The sequence below is a fragment of the Malaya genurostris genome, chromosome 1 (genome assembly GCF_030247185.1).
Source record: "Malaya genurostris strain Urasoe2022 chromosome 1, Malgen_1.1, whole genome shotgun sequence".
NCBI lineage: Eukaryota > Metazoa > Arthropoda > Insecta > Diptera > Culicidae > Malaya > Malaya genurostris.
Window position 1 is genome coordinate 73,500,523 of NC_080570.1, and position 26,358 is coordinate 73,526,880.

The window sequence follows — 26,358 nt, forward strand, 5'->3', positions numbered from 1 at the left end:
AAACAAATCATTGCAAGTCATATGATTTGTCCTTCAACATATTGTGTTCGAGATCACAATCGTCACTGCTGCGATCGCCCATCAGCCGAGATCATCAAATAGATGATGACGCTGATGTAGGCAGCAAAAGATATAAAAACAGTATCTCAAATCAGTGTCTGACGTCAAAGCAGAAAGTGAAGATAGACTTTGCGATGCGGTGTGTGTGTTTTTTGTCGGATGGGTTTCCATAAAGATAGGACTATAATTTAACGCGGTGGCGGCCGAGTAAAGCGAAGCATGCTCGATTCTCCAGGGTTACTTTAGAAAAGTCTTCCCCAATAAAGGAAGACGTATTTACGTCAAAATGATTTTCTTTCTTCCTTTTACCCTTTTATGCCTTAGTTGTGATAATATAATATTACAAAACATCAGCCCCATATTCAACATTCAAAACAGGAAAATGATTGTTTGGTTCATTCGCTTCCTACATTGAAAGAGTGCCAAATATTTATTCAGGTTATTTAGATTTTTCAATAGATGACCAATATCAAGCTTTTGTGGTGGTATGACTAATAAAACGACATTTTTATTATTATATAGAATATATATTCATAGTAAACTTCAATTTTATAAAATGTAACAAAAAAAATCTCGTCTAAACATTGTTTTATGTTTCGTGTAATATGTTTGTCTCTGTAATTTCAACATAAAGTATTGTAAACTACAAAAAGATCGTATATATTTCATCTTCACTGTTTTGTGTACGCGTCCGTATTCATATGTCTATGCATTTGCCAGTAATAATTAGTTTTTCAAGAGCCTGCTGTAACTTGAACTTGTTTGCACTAAACTGTATCCTAGCGTTCTTTAAATCTTGTTCTATGGATGAAATTGTTGAGAGCAGTTATTTCAAACTTTTCGCTCTCGTTGTCCCGATATACGCCGGTTTGTACTGCAATCACTTCCTGGAATGGGCTCAGAAGACCACCGTCCGCTGGTGTTTTCGCATATCCTACGGGTATTCGGGAGTGTCATGACAACGACTGGTTCGCTGGTTCAATGAGTTGATTGGCTGGTTGGGACTATGGGGTTGCATTTGTGTCCGTACTTTATTTTTCTTAACAACTGCGTTCTGAACGCTACACAATACAAATATAGAAATATATTTTCGTAAATTCCCGCCTTCTTTAACTGTTGATGTTCACACACAATTATAGTTTGTCGGATTATTTAGCTTTTTTTCTTGCTGTACTTATCTATTACACATGGACATAAATAATTCTGTTAGTATGTATTATTTTATTAGATACTCAGTTGCTACAACACACTTGTGCCCGGCATTCTTAATGCAGCCTGATATCACTCGAATGTTGTAGTTTGCGATTTTTGTGCACCGCTGTGTATCTTTTAAGCTAAAATTATTGTATCATTTCGCCTTAGCGTGCCTTATAGTGTATACTTAGTATATTTTAGTTGTCCTTTCATCGTCTTACTAGTTTCAGGTAAGGTATGTAAAGTTTTTACGTTTCTTTAGTGAGTCATCTTTTACTCCGCTTCGACGTGAAATTGTATTATTGTTTTCCACATGTATGCATTCTGCTGTTGTAAATATCAATATTTCTATAAAAATCTAACACTCATAGTATGTTTTTGTATTATTTTGTATGTGTATTTACCAATTATCTATATCTCACTTAGACTAAGCAACGTTTAAATTACACTCATTTGCTATGTATATAAATCTTCTATTTTATCTTTCCGTTGTTGTTTTTTCCCGCTAACGAAAACGAAAACATCACTTATTGTTCTGTTAACACTAAATAGGGCTGAAAATACAGGTTCAAATAAACCAAACAGGCACCGGTGAAGGGGAGACAAGAAGAGTGGTAATAAATAAACCCGAAAATAGAAATAGCTAACGTAAATATGAGTTCATGCTTAAACATAAGAACAAATATAATCGCGAGAAACAATGTGTGGAATCAAACAGAGCCACTCTCGATATTAACATTCATGGACTAAGGTGAGGTGAGAAGATTTGATTTTGCTTCTACAACATAATTTGTTTTTTTTTTGTTTCGCACGTGTAATTTTTAGTCTAGGATTAAATTACTTATTATTCTCACAACATTTAATGGGTTAATTGCACAATAGATGCCACTGTTTGTATTAGTTGGCAGTTGGTACTCAGATTTTTGTTCAGCTGTAACGTCATAAATAGGGTTTCGTTTTGCATTTATTTTTGCATACTGGCAGGATAATCAACTGGGAATTTTCTTTAAACTTTTTTCGTTCTCTCTGGGTATTGGGAAACCTGACATGAAATCAAACATGGATGGATTTGTGTGTTTGATATTTCTCCGGTTCATGTGAAGATTCGCAGAATCTTGATTGAATTTTGAATTCGCTACAATTCCAACAATAAAACAATTAAACTAAATAGATCTTTCAAATAACCAACAAAAACTAAACAATCATCTACGTAAGCAAACCAAATCCGTTGATAATTCAGCTAGTTTTTCTTTTAAACCACAAGAACTAAATAAGTACGACCTGAGTTTCGCATACCTCATTTTTGCTTCTAATAATTTCTTTTTCTTTGAAGTTTTATTACAACTTGCCATACTCGGCTTTTGTTCTCAGACCCTATAGCTTTGCAGCGGACATAGATCACAAATTAACAGGTGAGAGAAAAATTATGTTGAAGGCTTTGAATGACGTCGCTCTTTTCTATTCGTTTGACAGAGAAGCCTTATAATACACACGTGTTCATACGCACACAAAACATTCACTTACATCCGAGTTATTGAAAATAAAATGAGGTTTTGTTTCATTGAATTCTTAGTTCTAGGCATTAACTTACAAAAATAATCAACAATTAATAGAAACAGAACGAACAAAGTGAAAAAAAAAATAAACCTTGTCAGTACCTCGAGCGAAACAAAGGAGATTTTTCTAAATATATGTACTCTGTAAAACCTCCGTTGTTTACGAATATATAAAAAAAGAAAAACAAAACAGCTTCTATGATCACTTCACGAGTCTAAGCTATATGATAAATAAGTTAAATGACGAAAAGCGTACAAATAGCCGAGAAAATAGACTGAAATTGTATGTACAAGTTTAGTTAAAATCTAGAAAGAAAACTTAAACAAATTTAACAAAACAAAAAATAAATAAATATAAATATTACATGTTGCAAATTGGCAACTCACGCTTACTGATAAACACACACACGCACTCACACTCATTCTAATAGGCTACTTAATCCCACTCACGCCACACCGCCGTTTGTCAGGACCTTCTGTCCTAGCTAACGTTCTTGCACAGATTAAGACTACCCGTTTGGCTGTTTGTGTTGAGACACTCATCGCTTTGCTTTAATACTATATTTGGCTCGAGAATGGAATGCTTGATTGATTTGCCGATGACCGATTCGCGCTGGCTGTAATAATCTTCCTCGTGGTTGTTGTTGATGTTTACATTGTTATTGTTGTTATTGTTATTCATTGGCGAATGATGATCCTGATCCACTTCCATGCCTTCGTCTTCGTCGTAATTTGGTTCGGATTTGATGTTCTGTATCAGTGGAGGTGGTTCTTCGTCGGTTCCGCTTGTACTGCCATTGGTCGGTGTTTCCGGTGGATTCGGGACGGGTGTTCCGGGAGCCACCGGACTAGCCATTCCACCATTGTTTAGTCGGAGATTCAGTGCTTTGGCGGCTGCGGCTGCTTGAATCACATCTTCAATACCAAGTTTTCGTTTTTCCGCTCGCATTTCCTGCTCGTACTGTTGAACCAATTTCCGTTTGGAATAATATTTCTGGTACTTTTGACTGTCCAGCATTTTTTTCGATGGATTGACCTGCTGTACACCGAACTGCGAGAGGTTGTTGTTGTTTATGGGGCTGAGGTTGTTGTTGAGGTTAGCGTTGTTGTTATTGGTGTTGTTGTTATTGTTGTTGTTGTTGTTATTATTATTATTTGCGTTATTGTTCAAGTAGTCTTCGTTCAGTACTGCGGCAGCGGCTGCGTGTTTGGCCTTCATCAGCTCCTTGAAACTGTTACGATTAATCAACTGTTGCTGCTGAGCTGCGGCTGCTGCAGCCTGTTGTGCTTGTTGCACCGCTTGCTGTTGTTGGGCGTGAGCAACTGCTTGTGCTTGTTGCTGGGCTGCTTGGATCAACTGTTGGCGCTGATGGGCCAAGTTTTGTTGATGGTGAGCCATTGATTGTTGTTGCTGTTGCTGCTGATACAAACGCTGTTGCTCCTGCAAACGAAGGGCATGCTGCTGTTGTTGCTGTTGATAGTCACGCTCTTCGTTGTCGTTGGTACTCTGCGCCGGTAACGAAAAAAAATACATATGTGAAAATCAAGTGACTTCAACGGGCTTAGGACAACGAACTCACCTCTCCGTGTAGTCCTTTCACCTGCAGAGCTTCTGCTACTTTCAAGAAGTTGGGCAAATCTTCGTATTTAACATTTACCTAGAAACAGAAAACAAAACGAACCGTTAAAGTAAGCACTTCGATACTTAGATGCGTGCAATTTATCCACCTGTCCGCTGTACATAAAATCCAGTAAGCCAGCCATGTGATGTGCATTCACATCTGTCATGAACAGAATCGGATGCTGCGATGGATGTTCGAGAAAAATCTTCTGGAAGTACGGACTGCATACCGAAAGGACCAGTTTGTGTGCCTTGAAAATTTTTCCACCGGCGGCAATAGTGACATCAACCATTTGTCCATCCCGCTGAAGACTGTGGAAACCTTTGCACATATTTCCGTGGAAGCCTCTCCAGGAAAGTAGATACTAAAGTTAATAGAAAAATAAAAATATTTAAATTTAAGATTTATTTTTTACAATATTATCTTTAACTAAATAATTTCGTGAACTGGCATACTATCATGCCTCTGGGGTAACGAGATCAGTCGAAGGGGGGAAAAAGCGAAACTTGTTCTTTTAGTGTGGCACTAAAAAAAGCAGCACAAACATACATACAGACTCTCCGCGAGATGTTGCAATCGTGGAGCCAGAGCAAACAAAAAATCTTAATTTATTTATGAATTTCGCAATGCAGCGAGCGTGTGCTTCTTGCTTGAGCTCTGATGGGTAGCTTTTTTACGCTCGACTGACATGCGGAGCCGTCCTTCTTGAAAAATAACCGTCTTTCGTAACCCAGCTCCAAACGCCAAATCTTTTGTTATCCGTTTCGAGCTGGCTTGCTTGGTTGGTTAAACAGCGAAATGTTTGATTCTTCGCAAGTCCCCTCCGGCCCGAAAGGATGCCCCGAGGGTAAAATGTCACCTGATGTGGTCGGCTATGAATGGCATATGCATTCACGTATGTACAAACCGAGCGACTGATGCCAGCGGTGAAAGTTTTCTTTGCTTCTGCAAGTGAAAGTTTTCCATGCTTGGTCATCAGCGAGCGGGCAACGAACTTTTGCATCGGCCCGAGAACACCCTTGAGTGACCTTGGTTATGGCGGAGTTGACCTGCCGCGGGAGAATGATTTTATAACATAAATGTGCGAGGAAATGCAGAAGTTAGGAACGCACCGTGGTTAGAGCTAGGCTTGTTCATCGCCATTTTCGCGTGCCACAGAAAACTTAAACGCGCGACAAAGTGAAAGTTGCGAAGCAGCAGAAACGTGTGGATAGAAACAAAATAAAGAAAAGATTCCAAACCATATCGCGAGGAGCCACAGATTGAGGGCAGCTTGCGGCGTCTTTACAGAACATCCGGTAGAGGCAAAGTTGCGAAAAGTGAAAGTGGTTGTTTGACGACGACCGCCAACGGCTGGCAGAGTGCGGCCAAGGCAAAACAACAACAAATATTAGACGTCGTTATCAATCCGGATCGTGTTTGTGTTTGGTATGTTTACGGTGCAGAAGAATGGGTTTGTCGATAAAATGCTAGACAGTAAAATTTATGTTTAACTCAAACTTGCGGTTTTGGAATGCACTGTGTAACGCTGCATGGAGATAATAATTTTGCGAGGGGCAGTTATCTATTGAACATTACTGAACTTAAAATGCCTGTGGAAGAAGAGGTGTTCGAAATACATTTTAAGACGCATTTTGTCAAAACAACACATTTGAGCATGCACTTCGAAATCTAATGTTTTAAAAGAGTACTCTTCATGGATAACAAATGCAATGTGCTGAATAATTATCTCCGTACGCATTACTCGAAAATGAATATGAGAATTGCATAAGTTTGTGCTAACAAATCTAACTTCCTTATGCACTCATTTTTTTTAAGATATGGTCAAACGTAAAATCAAACGGAAAGCTGTTCAATTTATTCCAACTTTGAAATTACATAGTAATACGTGTTGAAAAGAGAATTTGTACTTTTACATATAACGATGTGAAAAGTAGTTATTTCCTTGAAACTTTTCCTAAAATTCTTTTAATTAGTTTATTTTTGTTAGCTGATGAACAAGTTCACTTATTTCGCATATTCCGCACCCATTTATCCGGGCCCGGAAGCATCAAAAGTTGTTGTCAAAGACACAGATTGACCAAATGACTAAGTGACGATACAAAACATCGAAAAGCTATTTCGATTTATAAATTAGTAAATGACAGAACGAACTAATTTCGAATATATCAGTCTTTTTCAAATGACTTCTGAATGAAGTGATTGTGCTTAAAAATGTGTAGCTGTCGAAGTTACATCCGCGGAGCTCATTATGTTGATTACCAAGCTGTTATGAAGCTGTTATAGCTAAACGACTTAGAAAGATTCATTAAAACATATCAGTGCCATTTTGGGGGAACAGAAGATAATGTAGACTAGGGGGATTGTGTATGAAGTATTCTATTGCGGAACGACACCACGGGGCGAGATTGAGAATAGAACAATATAGATGCCGTACAAAGATGCTACGATCTTTTCAGCTACGATATTTTCTAAGTTGTGTTTCACATTCAAAAAGTTTCAATTGTCCTTTAAAAGCGATCTCTGTGAGAAAATATTGTACCTTATGTACGCAAAAGCTCCACAGTATCTGAAAAAATCTTCTTTCCTACTGCTTAAAAGTTCACGAGTGCAATAACAAGTTTAATGATTACTTTTTAGATGCTTAAGGGGCGGGTAGGTTATTACTTTTGAATAATAATTTATTTTTTCTTTATATTTTCTTCTAGCGTAACATTTAAAGAATATTTTGTCACGTTTTCAAGCCTATCGGAACAAAACTCTGGGATCTATGGGCCTTTATGTTTACTGATCTCAAACTGCCAAGAGGCATGCTTCGATTGACTTCAAAATTTGACAAAAAACAACTTTTTCTACATGTAAAATACCAGACTCCACCATTTTCGTTCTCATTTTTTGTTACTTTGGCATGGTTTTACAGCTACAAAATGGCAGATTTTTCGTAAAAATCGTAAATTTGACTAAACATTTTAAAAATTTTATAAAATAAATAAGAATGGAATGGTTCAGAAAAACATCTACTACAACTATGCTTCTTTGATTTGTTGACTTCCGATAAGTCTACTTTGAGATACAGTGGATACCGCAAATCATGAAACCAGTCCTCAAAAATACTTCTTCACCGGCTTATTGATGAAAATTTTTCCATGAAAAAAATACAAAATGTTCGAATGATGCTTTTTATTTTGCAAAATATTCGAATTTATTTTTTCGAACGACAGCCCTAAAAGAAAATCGCAAAAATAGTGTTTTTTGATGTGAAACACATCTTTGTTTAGTTTGTCACAGTTTAGTTTCAATCCGTAATATTATTTCACCAATTGATTGGAAATATTTTTACGTATTGATTTGAATGTTCATAGCCATGTATTTTCAATTATATATCAATGAAATGTTGATTGAAAGCTAGCAGTGTCCTATTTTGTTTGCTAAAAATCTGTGGCATACCGGATTTCTTTGCAATAGACGACGCTTTTGAAGGAATAAGCGATATATCAATGAGAAAGCATCGCTCTGATTGGTCAATTAATGCAAAAGCGAAGCTGTTGGAACCACGCGAATTTATAAATAGAAGCAAAATTATAGCTAATGTTTCAGTCCTACGTGTAGCATACCAGAAGTAGGTTGTTGCTATAGAGCAAGACAAAAAGTGCCATAAAACGATTTGAAGCTTTAATTGGTATGCTCTGATCTTGTGTCATGCGAGTTCGGATGAAATTCCATGTTATGTCGTTTTCATCTGAGTAATTTGCAACTACCCCAGGGTAAAGTTTGAGTGCTTAAGATTAATTTCTAATTTATATAAGATGAACCCGATTGGTAATGAGAAAAAGTTTATTGCTTCAACCGAAATGGCAGAATGGTAGTAATGGTAGAGAAACTTAACGCTATAAAAATAACTGCTTGCATACAAAACTTGAACACAAGCTTGAAGAAAGAAAAGAAAAGAAGAAAAGCTTAAATATCGAAATCTGTATCGCAAGTATGTACAAAGATATAGTTGCATACATTTGGGATATTGATGTAATCTCGTCGGCTACAAAACAAATACAAATCACGACAAATAGAGTCTATATTCTGGGTTCGTGTGTTTGGTGTTGGTTCCTAATAAATTTCAATCTAAGCAGACTCTCGTGCATTTGCGGATTCAAAAGTGTGACGATTGATTAAACTGTTTGATTGAAAATGTCGATCATAAGAAATTTTGGTTGCCTTGTTCCACATCAATGGCTCGAACAACCCCATGGGCCTTTGTGTTTGTGCAAAATGACGTATAGAAAATAGAACACATAATAAATGTGTTATGTGCAACGTTAACAAGTACATGAAATCGTTTCGTAGAATGTCATAACTTTCTATTTATTAACTATTCTGATAATCAAAACAATTAAAGCAATAAATTAAATTACGATATAATAATCCCAACTCTTTTTTTATTTATTTCTAAGAATCATAGGGAAAAATATTTCCCATGAAATTATAGCAACCTTATGCACCCTGCCATGTTTATCTGGTGTTATTCTCTTAAATATTGTCTTGTACTGACATATTTTGTCCTGCACATCTTATGGTCGTGAAGGGGTTAAAAGTACACGTGAAGCTATTCACAGCTTGAGAGTTCAGAGCTAGCTTCACGTAATCTTTTTGGAGCGTTCACGAGCTGTCTAACTATCCATGGTTTCTGGTTCCGGAAGAACCGAAAATAGTTGTCAAAAGACTCCGAAATCTCATAAATGACTCGACCAATTTTTTCAAAGTTTTATTCAAAAAAACTTATGGTGCTGAAGTTAATGATTGATGATTGTGAAAAATATTCGAACCGTCACATAATTGAGAACGAAAAACAGGTACGAAATCTTATAAACTGAATAAATTTGTAATGTGTGTTACTAATATTATTAGTTTTTTGTCAGACAATTTCACTTTGGCTATTCAGGTTTTCTAATCCCAATTCCGGAAGAGTCGAAATAATGGTTAAAAGACTACGAACTTGAATTTTTGGATATTGTTAGTTGATGACCAGATAAACTCACTTTAGCTTTACCGGTCTCTAATTTCCGGTTTCGAAAGTAGTGAAAACTGATTTATGAATGAAACTAACATCGAGTGAGTTATCGACTATTGTTAAATTTTATTCGGATCCTACGTAGAAAAAAAATCGTACGATATTAAGTCAGAAAGTATACAAAAAAGTGGGCTTGAAATAATGCGTAGAATTGCGTTCTTTCAACATTACATGAAAATGATGTACTGTTGAATGACGTAATATTCCACCAACACACGATTCATTTGCATATTTGTCATTGTAATGATACACGATTGAATGAATTGCAAAATTCAGCTTTTACGGTGTTAATGCTTCAATGCGTTTTTTTTTTTGCAAAATCTTACGTCTCGTCTTGAAACATACAATAATAAATTGTAATTTGACATCATCGAAGAAAATACATCGATTTTGCTGCATATTACAACTGCAGTAATTACGTTTTTATTGGATGATGAGTGAAACATTTTTATATCATCTTCTGAACGATGACACGAAAGGGGTACGAAATCTTACAAATGTTTATCACAGCTGTTCATATTGACGGTGCTAAACAATTCCGAAAATAAAATTTTATCGATAATTCATATAAACGTTAATGAGCGAGCCATCATTACACCACTAGCTGCAAATTTTTTTGCAATAGAATAGCTATTCCAATAAAATCAGATTCTTGTTAATCTTCAGAATTATCCAAAATTTTTCATTTTTATTATAAATACGATATTTGAATAATGCGAATCAGTTCCTTTTCATCAGTATGCCGTACCTTTTTTTTTTTTTTTTTTTTTTTTTTTTTTTTTTTTTTTTTTTTTTTTTTTTTTTTTTTTTTTAAATAACTATTTATTGGAATATGAGTTAAAATTAAATTATTAAGATTTAAATTGGGTGTTCAGCCACAAGTGGTGACTTTTCAGCCCTGTTATATATATATGATTTGGTTATTACCATGAAGACATCATTTGCTTCCGCAATTCTGAGATTTTTGTGTAGGGAAAATTCTAAACCTACTTGTATTGTGTAATGGGGAAAAGGAACTTATATACTAACTTACTAACTAATACAGAGAGCGAATCGATTCAATTGAAGATTGCATCGATTTTTGTCGGAATTTGCTTATAATATTATGTGACATTACATCTAATGGTTCTATATTTGTGAGTCTGTGTAACTCATTTGTACTAAACCAGGGAGGACGCTTCAGAATCATTTTCAGAATTTTATTCTGAATCCTTTGAAGCGTTTTCTTCCTGGTGGAACAACAGCTTGACCAAATTGGTACCGCATAAAGCATGGCTGGTCTGAAAATTTGTTTATAAATTAACAATTTGTTTTTTAGACAGAGCTTAGAATTTCTGTTTATAAGAGGATATAAACATTTAATATATTTATTACACTTTGCCTGGATTCCTTCAATGTGATCCTTGAAAGTGAGTTTTTTGTCATACGTTAAACCTAAGTATTTAGCTTGATCAGACCATGTCAATTCCAAGTCATTCAATTTGAGAAAGTGATTATTGTTTGGTTTAAGAAAAGAAGCTCTTGGCTTGTGAGGAAAGATAATTAATTGCGTTTTTGCTGCATTTGGTTTAATTTTCCATTTTGACAGATAATCACTGAAAATATTTAAACTTCTTTGTAGGCGACTGCAGATCACTCTTAGATTTCTACCTGTGGCTAACAGACTTGTGTCGTCACAGAATAGCGATTTCTGACAACCAACGGGTAGATTTGGAAGATCAGAAGTGAAAATATTATACAAGATTGGAGCTACACTCGAACCCTGCGGAACACCGGCTCGTACGGGTAGCAATTCAGATTTACAATTCTGATAGCTAACCTGAAGAGTACGATCAGTTAAATAATTTTGAATCATTTTGATCAAATAAATAGGAAACTGGAAATCAGACATTTTTGCTATTAAACCTTTGTGCCAAACACTGTCGAATGCTTTTTCTATGTCTAGAAGAGCAACTCCAGTGGATAACCCAGAAGATTTATTTGATTTTATCATGTTCGTTACTCTGACAAGTTGATGAGTAGTTGAATGTTCATGACGAAATCCAAACTGCTCTGGTAAAAAAATTGAATTCTCATTTATATGAGTCATCATTCTTAACAAGATAATTTTTTCAAAAAGTTTACTGATAGAAGAAAGTAAGCTAATTGGGCGATAACTTGATGTTTCTGCTGGGTTTTTATCAGGTTTTAGGATAGGAATTACTTTAGCGTTTTTCCATCTTTTTGGGAAGTAAGCTAATGAAAAACACTTGTTGAAAATTTTAACCAGGAGTCTCAAGGCAACATCGGGAAGATTTTTAATAAGAATATTAAAAATTCCATCATTACCAGGAGCCTTCATGTTTTTGAGTTTCCTAATAATTGATTTAATTTCATCAAAATTCGTCTCAATAATGTCATCGTGTGATAACACTTGGGTTGAAATATGATCATACTTCAGTGAGACTTCATTTTCAATAGGACTCACAACGTTTAAATTAAAATTGTGGACACTCTCGAACTGCTGAGCTAGCTTTTGAGCTTTTTCACCATTTGTAAGAAGTATTTGATTTCCTTCCTTGAGAGCAGGAATTGGTTTCTGAGGTTTCTTAAGAACCTTAGAAAGTTTCCAGAAAGGTTTAGAATATGGTTTAATTTGTTCAACTTCTTTAGCGAAATTTTCATTTCGCAAAAGAGTAAATCTATGTTTAATTTCTTTTTGTAAATCCTTAACTATGTTTTTCATAGCAGGATCACGAGAACGTTGATATTGTCGTCGACGAACATTCTTCAACCGAATGAGCAGTTGAAGATTGTCATCGATGATAGGAGAATTTAATTTAGTTTGAGCTTTGGGAACTGAAAGATTTCTAGCTTCGATAATATAATGATTCAAATTATCAATTGCTGTGTCGATGTCCGCAGAATTTTCTAAAATAGTTTCATGATCCACATGATTTTCAATGTGAGATCTGTAATCCAACCAATTAGCTCTATGATAGTTGAAAATAGAACTAATTGGATTAATTATAGCTTCGTTGGAAAGTCTGAATGTTACAGGAAGATGATCTGAGTCAAAATCAGCATGAGTAATCGGTTCACTACAAATGTGACTTTGATCTGTTAGAACCAGATCAATTGTAGACGGGTTTTTCACGGAAGAGAAACAAGTAGGATTACTGGGATGAAGAACTGTAAAGTAACCAGCTGAGAGTTGATTATGAAGTATTTTACCATTACTGTTATTTTGCCTACAATTCCACTGGACATGCTTAGCATTTAAGTCCCCTATTACGAAAAATTTCGATCGATATCTTGTAAGTTTTTGCAAATCGCCCTTGAAGAAATTTAATTGTTCGCCGGTGCATTGGAATGGCAAATATGCTCCAGCGATGAAATAAATTCCATGAATGGTTTCAACTTCGATTCCCAAGCTTTCAATAACTTTAGTATTGAAAGAAGGTAAAATTCGATGTTTAATTTGCCGTTGGACAAAAATGGCAACTCCACCACCAATTCCAGTAAACCTGTCAAATCGATGAACCACATAATGTGGATTACTTTTCAATTTTACATTTGGTTTAAGAAAAGTTTCTGTCACAATGGCAATATGAATTTTGTGAACTTTGAGAAAATTATAAAATTCATCTTCACTCGATTTCAAAGATCGAGCATTCCAATTTAAAATATTCAAATAATTATTTAACATCACTGTTAAATTTTAAATTCATTATAATATTATTTGCAAATTTCCATCCGATTTGAAATGCTTCAAAAAGTGATGAAGTCGAATTCATTTGGATGATCATTTGAAAAAGTTGATCTTGTAGGTAGATCATTTTATTTTCAGTTATATCGCCTAAATCGACTTCATTTAAAGAAGCGAATGGCATTGAAGGAATATTTGTAGGTAGACTGCCATTAGAAGAAGATGATTTGGCCGGTCTACCTATTAATAAATTGTTTTCGTTAGAAGAAGAACTGCAAGGCGGTCCTGTGTTTTGATTATTTACATTAGAAGAAATAGGAGATAGATTTCTACCTAATATACCAGCATAACTGACATTAGAAGAAGATGATGACGAGGTCGATCTACCTGTCAATAAATTGTTTTCGTTAGAAGACGAATTGGCAGGTGCCTTAGAAGAATTTTCAGGTATGTTCTGTAAATTTAAGGTCGTTGATTTGACTTGTTGTCTAAGCGAACGAGCGTTTAAAATTTTTTCCCTGACAGGACATTTCAAATAATTGGATTTATGATTTCCATTGCAATTTGAACATGAAAATTTATCAGTGGTTTCATTCATTGGACAAACGTCTTTCGAATGCGATTTACCACAATTCAAACACCGTATATCCATATGACAATTTTTGGTTCCATGGCCGAAGCCTTGGCAACGACGACATTGCGTTAAGTTTGCAATACGATTATGCCGTTTATAATGTTCCCAATGAATTTTAATGTGGGAAATGAAACGTACTTTTTCTAAAGTTTTCAAATTGTTTACATCACTTCGATTGAAGTGTATTAGGTAAAGTTCATGGGAAATTCCAGAGCGTGGTTTAGAAGTACCATTCGCTCTTTTTTTCATAAGTAGTATGCCGTACCTAAAAATGTATCCCATATGGCGTTAATATGCTTTCGTCTCTTAGACGCAAAGTGACGTAACTTCAGCTAATTGTTAAACATTACGGATTCTATCAGCTACGTCAAGTTGCCACCTGAGAAGCGTGCCTAAACAAATTAGCATCCTGTCGTGTTTCAAACATATCGCGAAAGGGAAAGTGCCATAGTTCATCCCGCGTAGTACACGGACTACATTTAGTCTTCAGTAGGCTAGCTTAAATTGTTGTATTACTCAACTGTGTAGGGTTTTGCCCCGTTCAGAGCGTGCAGAGAAGTGTGAAGAATTTCCGAATAAGCGATTCTTTTACGCAACTATAAACCAGCAGCCAGCGACCTCCCCAGGGTTTCAAGCGGCAAGAAACTCTACTTAAAGTTCACTATCTTCTACTGCTGTTCGCGCTAGTTACGCTGCCAAAACACCACCAATGGCCATCCGCTGGCTGGTGATTATGTGCTGTAGCAATATCAAAACAACATCACAATAACAACACTGAAAACCCCACTGACTTAGCCGAACCGCTGCGTTGGCAAAAGGAGAGGGAGTGAAGCGTCAAAAATGGCCCCAACGATCTGCACACGTTTCGTAATCGTATCTCCAAAAAATACCACAAAGTTTTGGCTATGTGAGCACTGCGCAGTAGCGCGAGCGATCATAGGAGTCCGTCTAAAAATGCCGCAAAACTTGCTAAGCTGATTGGTATTGAGTTCATCAACCGGTGTCTTTCTTGTATTTTACTGTTGGGTTTTGATTGTAGAAATCAAGTTGGCCGTTTTTGTTCGCTGCGCTTCGCGTATCCAAAGCACCGCAGCAGGAACGTGGTGCACAGAGGAAAAAGACTTACACCGAAACAAAATTAGAAACTAAACAAAAGTTTCCCTTCCATTTGACGGAGCTGCAAAATAGAAAACAACAATTATATCCTACTATTTTAGCTTGCTGCGAGTTCTCATTTTTTTTCTGCCATGCAAACAACGTCTTCCACTGTTTTATAATTAATATTTTAGTCAGGCAACCGCGATCCAGCGTTCCGTTTGTGAGCCTGTACGTGCACCCCGTCTGCTGGAAGGGACACTGCAGGTTGAACTCATTCTCAATCGGAGGCGTGAAAGAGTGCCTGCGAATAACAATGCCTGCGTTGAACGCGATCGCAATACACACCGGAGCGCAGTGTGCGTCGGAAACGCTTAATTTCTATGGCGACGCAATCACCGAAGCGGAGTTGCCCAGACGCTAGGAACAACGTTCGGAAATTTCGTCGTCACTATCACAACTTAGCACACAAACACGCATGCCACGCCTAGATGGAATCTGTTGACAAAATACTTCTAATTATGTAAAAAAAAAGTGAAAGTTGCCGAAAAAAGCATTCGTTGGATCTGCGAGACGATCGTCTAATGTTGATCGTACGAAGAAGAGGGAATTTCTAGATGTTGAATCGAATGGTAAAAAGAGGATCCTATGTTTTTTGAGAGCGGGTTAAGTCTATTAGCGAGTGTAGTTTTGATGCATCCGTTTTTGTTAATGAGCTACGAAAGGTAACATATGATATTCTGCTATGAGTTTACACCATTAAAATCCAGGAGTTCTCATCAATTCCTTCATATTTTGTTTTTAAGATGTTGGGGAACGCCAAATCACTATTACAAATTTTTTCCAAACGAAATTACCCTACGTATGATGTTAATACTTTTTCTTGTTTTAACAATATTTGGCATGAAATATACGATTCAATGTAATTTAAATTGTACCGGTAGAAGTACTTTCAACGATGAAGGTACGATATAAACAGAAATACTAGGTACATTTTGTCCAAAAGGTACAGCTTCGTTTCGGTTTTTAGCGGATTATTATTGATAACATGATTAATGTTATCATTCAAGCTGCGATAAGCAACTTCATTTGGTTCCATTTGTTTGAAAAAGGTTTTCCAAATAGAACACTAATTTCCAAGAATTACACAGTGAAACAGTGTTTTTATTATTTCAAAGTGACATAGTAGAGATTGTTTATCTGGTCGAACATGACACAAAACCGTGTTAGAAATGTTTGCAACACCTTAAATTAAAATAAGTCGGTGAAGAGGTATTTTTGATAATGCTTTTAAAAAATCATGATTTGCGATGTCCACTGTATCTCAGCGCAGACTAATCAGAAGTCAACAAATCAAAGCAGTATCTATGTAGGGTAACGGCTCCCTATTTCATCTGAGCTATAGATATTATATTAATAATATCTCACAGCGTACCTGAACCAAACTGTAGAATGTTTAAAAATGATTATTCAAGCTATTGTCACATTTTCTCATTGGAAGAAATGGTTTTAAATTCTTCGGTGATCGTTTTTTTTTCATTTAAAACAAACTCACTTTTCAATTTAGGACACATTTTCGTCCCAAGATTTACAGTTCGTCAAGTTTATAAATATCTACTAATCGATTCGTCTCAAAATTTTACATAGTAGTCTCATTATTTTCATGTAACTGTTACTATAAAGTTCTATATTGAATCCTAATAATGTATATTGGTACTAAAAACTAAAAGATTACATAGTCTGTTGGACATAAAATTGCGATAAATTTTGTTTGCACGCAGATATTCTGCAAATTTTACTTTTAAATTCATTTTTGTTGAATCACTGGTGAAAAATATTAGAAATACAGAATGCATTGTTCTAAATGAATGATCTGATCCTTTCCCCGGAGCAGCTAAACTGAAGCAAACAGCTGGAACTATTAGTTCAAGATGCGATTGATGTGCTGGAACACAATCTAGAGGGTTTGCCTTTTGAACTCCGCTGTAGATAAAAACAAAATTGAATTGTGTTTCAGTTCCGTATTTTTGGTGCACAGAATTCGCGTAATTCGCCAATTGGTCATGCAAATAAGTTGTTGATGATTGGGTTCGCAGAGCCATTTAGTAAACTCAACAAATGGTACATTTGCTTATTAATTATACTTCTGCTTGATACTAGTATTAGATCTGAAAGTATAATAAAAATTAGCTAGACTTCATAACTGTCGATAAAATCAATAAGCAATTATTTACCCTAAAATCACTGTGATAAATACCGTAGAAGGGTCAAAAAGGATTTGGCCTATGTTGTTTGTTCTAGGTTTTTCAACTGACACCATATTGCGAGCACAAAATAAACATGACAAAATGAATTCAAGTAAATACGTGACACATTAAATATATGTGACAACAGCAATAATTCTGACATATGGTTCATTTCATATTCAATCATGATCCGATGATTTTACCAATCATCAAACATCACGTGAACCCTGATGACAAAGCCATTTTTTGGAATCTACGTTATTTTTCACATAAGGTTAACGTGTGGATTTTTTTGAGTGTACATAACGCTGTTAAGTGTATGTGCTTCAGCTGCTGTGTACAGAGATGCCAGATATTTTCATAGAAAATATGTATCTGCTCTATCTATTTTCACTAATAAAATTAATCAGTTCAAATTGGCTGTTTATCAGTGTTCATCATCAATATTTGCACAAAAGATTTCCATTTTAACATGTCATTTGTCCGTTGATTAAGAAAACTTTTAAAGAAGTACTGCAATCAAATACTTACATACACTCAGAGAGAAAAGTATAACTTTTTACTTCTCACTTTTTATGAACCTTTACGAATCTGAATTAAATTTAGTAAATCTGTATAAAATCTGTAATCTGATTTAAATCAGTATGCGAACGCACTAATATATACAATACAGATAAATCTGTATAAATGGCATCTCTGGTTTAGCATTTTGTTTTTAGAAAGGCTAATGCCTAAATAGTAACATTTCTTTTTTTAAAGATCTCCATATTAGATGCACAATAAAATTTTAAATTCAAAACGAAAACGATCCAAAACATTTTAAACTTCGAAATGATTCCAAACTGTTTCTAAAAATATAGTTTGTTGTCTCATAGTTGGCATTAGGCCCTTTAAAAGAAAAATTCTGACATTTTGAACCTGAGAGTGTAATAGTGCAATATTTTGGTTTTGATTGCTGTCGCCATTACTAATTTATGAGATGAATAAAGGACCAACGATAGGATGAATATAAAACCTTTGAGATGAAATTAGGAGCACAGTAGTGAACATATCAGAAGTGTTCTTAGATGATTTTTAAAATATTATTTTAATTTCCAAGGAATGTGAATCAGTTCCCAAAGTGGAGCAAGGCGAATTAAGCAGAAATATGAAAAATCGTAGTGATTTTAGTGGATGAATCGTGGTTTTAAGGTAACGGTACAAATCAAATCAAATAGGGAGCCCTTACCCTAGATGTAGAGTAGATGTTTTTTTAGACCCCAACGTTTCTGTTTGATTTTTTAAATGTTTTTTTTTTCAAATAATTTTGTGGGTTGTTTAAAGTCAAGACGATCCACCATTTTGTAGCTGTAAAACCTCCCAAAGTAACAAACAACGAAAAGGAAACCGGTGGATTCTGGTATTTTACATGTAGAAATTGTGTCCAAAATTTGAAAAAATTGGTTCAGTAATTTTTGAATGACGATGGGCACGGACTTTCAAAACCTGCTTTTGAGTTTTTTGGTTATAAAATCTAAGGAAACAATTTATCAGTTTAGGAAGCCCGCAGCTGCTAACATTTTCAAAAACTCATATTTTTTCTTTTGTATTATGTTATAATGAAACATTTCAAGAATAATTTGTCAAGTTTTAAGTCAATCGAAGCAGAAGTCTTTGCTTTTGTATGTGACGGTTTTCCGCCCATAACCCGGTAATTCCGAATTTAGCAAGAAATCATAAGACCTTTGAATCTAGGTTTGTGAAAATCGGTTAGAATATCTCTAAGAAAATGCAATGAGTTCCTTTTTGCGTATGTTGATCACTATGTTTGGTACTTCCAGTATCGGGAGCCGGTATGACCGATGTGAGTTTGTGTGGTCATTAATTTAAACGACCTGCGAACTAGAGGCATTTGTTTACTTTTTACCTTTTTTTATAAACATAAAAAATAGGTATAGAATTCGCTCGAACTTAAGAAAAAAATTCCGAAACCCGGACGGCCGAGTGTCATATACCAATCGATTCAGCTTGACGAACTGAGCAAATGTCCGTGTGTGTATGTGTGTGTGTCTGTATGTGTGTTGTCAACTAAGAGGTCGAGATCTCAGAGATGGCTGGACCGATTTTGATCAAACTAGTGGCAAATGAAAGGTCTTCCTGTCACCCTAAACGCTATTGAATGGTTTTGAGCTCGGATGATTACTTGTTGAGTTAAACGAAGTTTTATGTCAAAATTTTCAGTTTTCTGCCAATATCTGTCACAATTGACCTTGAAAACAGAATATGTTTTTAGACTTAAATTCCACACGGTAATGGGTATCCATCAAGCCATAGATTGTTAAAATCCATCCATTTTTAACGGAGATATCGACTTTTTTGTATAAGCGACTTTTCCCCTTATTCCAGTAGTAGGAATTTTGAGCGCTATATGATAATGCAATGCTTGGGAGCAAGGTGAAACACGATTTTTTATACTGTTACATACGATTGTTTCTAAGTACCACTAAGACTGTGCACAGCATCCTTTTTCATGACATTTTGCCTCGGACCGATTTTAGCACGGTTCGTTTTTCACAACATAATCGTTCGAATACGACAAATGTAAACCAGATGATGGCAGCATTTTCGAGTTGAAAGCAATTTCATAATTATTTTGATTTAAACTACTGACAGTAATGAATGCTGGAAGAACAAAACACCCATATACCATTGGAATCAGTTCGTCGAGATCACGAAATGCTTGTGTGGAAAATAATTTCACTCTATTTTCTCGGAGATGACTCAACCATTTTCTATAAACTCAGATTCATACGAGAAGTGTTTCCAAACAAAGTTCCTGAATTACGTCTGGATCCGACTTCTGGTTCCTGAGCTACAGGATGATATGTCAAACGAAATTAAAATAGTGTAACTCATTTTTCTCATAGATGGCTGAACCGATCTAAGATTCAAATGAAATCTAAGAACCATCTTAGATTCAAACGAAAGGTCTTAAAATTCTATAAAACATTTTGCTTTTTAGTCAGTTTGCACTGTTTTTCGAACATTTTGAATCAAATGTAAACTATACAACTCCTCAGGTGAATTGAACTGATTTCGGTTACACTGATTTTGAATTCCGGTTCCAGTATCAAATCGTTTTCTAAAAAAATTGAATTTCAAAAACAAAAATTCAAATTAACGGATTTATGGTCCCATTCAAAGTTAATGAATTTTATCCGACTCTGATTTCCGATTCTAGAATTACAGGGTGATGAGTTTTTAAAATTCATGCCGATATAGAAGATTACAATTCTAAAAAGCTTCAAAGTTGAACTGAAAACTATTGCAGCTTCGTCATATTTAGTTTTGGGTTATGCTGGTTCCTAAATACCGCCTCTGGAAGTACCGTAAATAACCGTAAACTCTAAAATGAAACTTTCTTCGACTTCTCATGGAATGTTCAATCGATTGTCACACGCTTAGATTCAAATTCTATCCGATTTGCAGCTTCGACATTACATGGTATTGAGTGATTAAAATCACAAATTGCCGCTGAAAACGACGATCATTAAAATAATGGCATGAGAACTAAAACACCGAAGACTATTCATGCAAAAAACTCATGCGGATTGATAAAAAAAGGTATCATCTCACTACTAGGTGGATTGAACGTGTTTTTTTTAGAAATTAGCTCATCTTTACATCACTCACTCTGTTATTCCGGACCCGAAATAATAAAATTCAAGAAAAAATTCTAAGTGGCAACAAAGCCTTTCATTCGAGCCTAAGTTTGTGAAAATCGATTTTGCCGTTTAGGATTTTGTACAGTTTTCCATAGCAAATTTGTGCAATTGTGTCTTAGAGTCCTTAATTTATGAAAATCGGTTTAGCCATCTAGAACTAAAGTAAGTGCTGATTTTTGTCGCATACACATAGGCATTTTGTGATCTCGTCGAACTGATACGAATGGTATAAGACACTCGTCCTTCTAGGCCTCGGTTCACAGTGATAGCGTAGCCTTTCTCTCGAAGGAAGGTAAAAATTTGTTCAATAAGCATTTAAGCTCAACCATCTGAATAATTGGTTAAAGCAACTGAGACACGTTTCAGTTCCAACACAATCATATTTCAATATCAACAACTACGTTAGTGTCTTATACGCCTTCGATTGGTGAGTAAGACATTGATAAGGCCATCGAAATGATAGCATGATAAATCAAAAATGACAATTAAGAAAAAAACGTCAATCGATTTACTGTATCAAATTTAGAAAAATATCTTATATTTTTTTTTGTTTTGTGATCGCACGCTTTTCCGTGTTTTTTTAGCAGGAGTGAAAAATTTTCATACAACTTCGGTTCCACCAATGTACGATATCAGTTTCTTCCGCAGATCGCTTAGTTCATCCTATCCTGCAATGATTATTTTTCAACTAGATGTAAAGCCAACCCAAGTGCCTATACGAACAAACCGAGAGATTCATTTTCATTGAAAGCAGGTAGGAGCTGCTAGAAGAAAGTTTCTCTTGTCACATTAACTGTTCGTGGTAAGTTCGTCACACTAGAGCTTACACTCCCCGCGTGCACCATCTCTGTCTGATCATATCTTGAGAAGAGGATTGCTTTTCCTCTTCTGCTGTTGCGGCGACTATGACTGATGACAAAGTGGCTAAATATGGCCACAGAAGGTCTTTGCCCGCTTCGGTTAGTGCTTTGCCGCATAAATTGGAAAAGTAGTTACAAGAAATTGCATTGTTCCCAGCCACCGAGTCGAGTATTTACCTGGTCGATGTTGTGATGTTCATTCATCTGGTGCAGTAACTTCTGATTAAGATTTTTCAGATTTGTACTTCCTCCGTCATACATGCCGTCCCTTTCGTTCGGATACTCATCGTAGTCAGTGTCCCGGTCCGTGCTACTAATCGCACTACTGCTGTTACTGTGCAGGGTAGTTCCGTTGTGAGTACTGTTGGCCGCCGCCAGGAGGGCGTTGAAGTTCGCATTCGTAGACGGTCCATTTGTCATTTTCGGTCCGTTGGTACTGCTCACGTGGCTTGTCGGACTGCTATTTAAACTACTGCTATCGGTGCTGCCGCTATTGATGCCACCGTTCGTTAAGTGTCCCGCCCCAGGACTTTGACTTAAGCTTTCGATTAACTGTTTTTCCTTTTCCCTGTAACTATTGTTGGTGGCGATTCCGTTGTTGTTATTGTTACTGTTGTTTGTAGTTGCGTTACTGTTACTACTGATGTTGTTGTTATTGTTGTTATTATTATTGTTATTCTTTTCCTTTCGATTGTGATTGTTACTCCTATCGGACACATTGCTGAATTGGCTCAGTACGATTTCTCGCTTGAATTGATCCAGCTTCGAATCGCCACTGCCCAAATGATCCTCGATTATGTCTGAGATGTCCAGCATGCTTCCGCCGCTATGCCCGTGGATCAGCTCGCCCTTAATTTTTTGTTGACTAGCGGCGTTTGCTGCGGCAGCTGATGCGGCCGCTGCGGCAGCAATAGCTACCGCAGCCGTTGAGTTCATAATCTCATCATCAAACTGGGCATCATCCAGTGTATCCGAGTCGAACCGTTTTGTCGACGAAAATAGGCGTAGGGTCGGATCATTCACCTGATCGCTGAAGTATACGTCCATGAGGTTGAAAAAGGGCCATTCACGCCGCTTGGGCTCCTCCGACATTTTGATGGCCTGAAAAAAGAAAAGAAATAAATCGTTTAGTCCGGAAATTGAAGCTTTTATGGTGACGTTAACGGGTGAAAACAAAAAGTATAATAATATAAATACTAATTCAGCTTGAGTTTCCTATGTTAATTAAAAATGTTTGAATACCACTATCATTGATCATTATCAATGCAACACTAGAAGCAAGTAGAAATCTTTGATGTTCTCAATACTAGATTATTATTTGTTTATTTAATCATTTCAGAGCTATCCATTTCTCGTATCCTTTAATGTGAAGAACAATTTTGTTTTCTAAAAGGGAAGCATTCAAAAAATCTAGTATTCTCCGTTCAAATAAATAACACCATTGATATTGATATTTGAATTAAAAACGAACAGTGCAGTTAAATTTTATTTTCAAGTGAAAATTATTTGATGAAAATTAAATTTAAGGCATATTCCTACTCATTCGTTTGACTTTAGTTGCCACACTCAAATGAAGCTCCCATAATTCATCATCAGTTGAATAACCGAACCTAGTCATTTGAAGTTTTGCTTGTTCAGTTTCAAGTCCGAAGTAGTCTAGCTGCTGAATTGTCTCAGCCAGCGGTGCCAACCTCATGGATTCATCCGTAGATAGATCTATGGATTTCTGTTTTTGTACGGATCTGCGTTTGGGTTCAAGAGAGGGGGAGGGGAATACGGATTTAACCTCAGGAAGAAGTGGCATCACTGGTCTCAGTTTTTGATTGTTATCAACTGAATGAATAGACATGAACATTAACGCGATGAGAGAAATTCTCTCCGGCCAGAATTATAAATATGGAGTGTATCGAAAATAAGCTATCCACATACATTTGTGTTGTACGCATGTATTTGTGATGGTTTTTCATGCTCAGATCGCAGCATGATGTGCATTTGGCTGTCAGCTTTCGATTCTTTACTTGTTTGTGCGGTTGAAATTCTGCGTTTTCAAAATGTCGCGTATTGAAAAGGAAGTGGAAATTAAAGTTCTGGACACATGGCTAAGTGAGAAGGGTATTACTATGCGAAAATTGGCGAAGCGGTTTGGAATTCATCATGCCAGTGTTAAAAACATAATTAATAAGTTTGGGGAAAATTATTCTTAGAATGAGCTACCAGGAAGAGGCAGAAAACCCGGTTCTTTCAACCCGAAACTGGACCAGAAAGTTGTATCTCTAATCATGAAGAACAAATCAATGTCAATACGTGATTTTGCCAAAACAGCAGGAACGAGTGTCGGAATGGTCCAGCGTATCAAGAGGCGAAATCACCTGAAGACCTACAAGAAGCAGAAAATCTCGGAACAAAGTGTAAAACAGAAGAAGCAAGCAGCAACAAGGGCCCGGAAATTGTATTCGCGTCTTTTGCAGGGTCCATTGATTATTGTTATGGTCATTAAGATTACAATAAACGAAGTTAATTCTAATCGATATCTTTGAACAGCTTTCCGATTTCGAATACAGTAAATTATGTGACATTGTTTTTGAAATTATGTTGCATACATACTAATCGTTTCACTGTTTTGAACCCTTTTACGCGAATCTGTTTCACAATTTCACACGGAAGCCAGGAATGGAAAAAAACAAAGCGAACGAATCAATACAAGTATTCATCAAAAGCCCAGTGCTCACTTCACTCACTAGATCTCTTGATATCGGCCTAAGAATTTTTCCTATTACTTTCTACGATCTTGTTAAAAGTTCGGAAACCCACACACTCGCGCTCAAGATTACGAAGAGAGTTATTACAATCGAAGAACAACAGCGAAGTGAAAGACCCATAAAAAGAAGGAATGAAAAAAAACTCCAAGAAACAGTAAGAACCACTGACCCAATTTCCAGCCTATAAACCAACCATTCGGAGTGTGTCAGACAGGTCTTTTTTTTACTCCCGGGAATGGGAAAAGAGCTATACGAAATCCAGGAGAAAGACAAAAGAAAAAAAAACCGGAGATCGCTCATTCGATTCTTGGACCAGCCCACCTTGGTTAATAGAAACAATTATAGCCGGAGCCTAGACCGGGTGGGTTACCTGCATAAAAAAGACTCCTATTCTATCGCAGCTCCCTTCAGTTCAGCCCGGCCTGCGATGATGCATGTGTGCTGGAGACTCGACTCTTCTCCTAACGGAACGTGGCCAGCTGGGCGGAGGCAGCGAAGCTTACAATCAGTACCGAAAGCCGGTCCGAAGAACTGTTTCTCTCGTATACTTGAACCGACAGACACGCACGGCCGATTGCTGGCTGACTTACAGCCGCACAATGGTGGCGGATGGAAATGTTGGCCACAGGCAATAAATAAGCCAGAACAACCCGAAAGGGAGGAGCGAGTCGCGGAAGGAAATGTAACGGGCTGAGTAACTATTTTACCTAGATATCGAGATCCTCTTTGCCCTGTTCTTCGGGTAGGCCTTTTGCTACCATACTTCGCGGCTGCTGGATGTAATGGGAGAAAATAAACTAGTGTTATAAGAATTATTGGAGTAGAAATGGAAGCGGTTAGGAGAGAAACCAGTTTATTTCTTTTAGTATTTGCTACTTCACCCAGTGACGAGAGGGTTGTGTGTTTATCCAGGAATATGGAAAGCTCGTTCTGTTTCACAAAACTTCCCAACCTATTCTTAGCGTACAAAATTATTGCATGGCAACTGTTACAGCCCTATTGACGCTATGAATTATTTCAGGGCGAGCTACAATCAAATAATTTGTTATTAAGGTTACCATGAATAAATCGATTTACTCGCCCTCTAAATGCATTTCGAGACAAATTCAGTATACTAAATTTATATTTTAATTTTAATAATTATTCAGACTTTGAGCCTTCCCCAAATTTGAATAATTAATCAGACTGTTTTCTTCCGAAGAAAACCTTCAGCTCTAACACTTTTACATATGGAAAGCAAAACTATTTCGTTTATAAAAATTAAAGCACTCAGAACATTTCACTCTACACTTAATCCTTCTTGTTCAAGTACTCATTTTGGATGGTTTATCATTTGTAGTACCCACAAACCGAAAAGCTCTAGATTGATTTTCATTAGTATTTTTCGGTAAGTAACGACCAAGAAAAGCTAAAGCTATGAAATTGAAAGGCGGATAGATTTTCTAGATAAATTCAGTTATAAACATAGATCGGAAAAACTAGACTAGACCGGCTCATATACTAAGCATGATCGGAAGAAAGATATGAAATTTATTTGTTTAAATTATTTTTATACTTGTGGGGGTTGACTTTAAAATCCAAATTCTAAGATTGTAGTCAAGAAGCAAGTGTATTTCTAACTACACTGTGCCCCCGACACCGGCAAAATAAACTTCAATCATCCCGGCCTAGATTCAATCATGCGATCACTATTCTTGTTGCTATTGAAGTTTATTCGATCATGCTTATATGACCCTAATTTTTCCGTTTCAAGTTTAATACTGGTTTCATCTAGAATATCTATCCACCTTTAAATTGCATATATTTAGATTCTCTAGTCGTTACATGCCGAAGTCAAATGTTGCTAAAGAACGTTTGAATCTTCGAACCTATAAG

At 36.2% G+C, this 26,358-nt stretch overlaps 1 protein-coding gene across 3 annotated transcripts in view; it reads right to left on the reverse strand.

The window, feature by feature from the left end:
* Positions 1 to 565: 565 nt before the first annotated feature.
* LOC131440470 (putative uncharacterized protein DDB_G0292292) overlaps positions 566 to 26,358 on the reverse strand; it is a 153,593-nt gene continuing 127,800 nt past the window's right edge. For all 3 annotated transcript variants that reach the window (XM_058611772.1, XM_058611773.1, XM_058611774.1), the window contains exons 5-8: positions 21,902 to 22,825; positions 4,539 to 4,796; positions 4,391 to 4,468; positions 566 to 4,317 (exon numbers count right to left, since the gene is read on the reverse strand). In XM_058611772.1, coding sequence (XP_058467755.1) covers positions 3,292 to 4,317; positions 4,391 to 4,468; positions 4,539 to 4,796; positions 21,902 to 22,825 — 2,286 coding nt within the window. In that variant the 3' untranslated portion in view covers positions 566 to 3,291. The remainder of the gene's footprint in view (positions 4,318 to 4,390; positions 4,469 to 4,538; positions 4,797 to 21,901; positions 22,826 to 26,358) is intronic.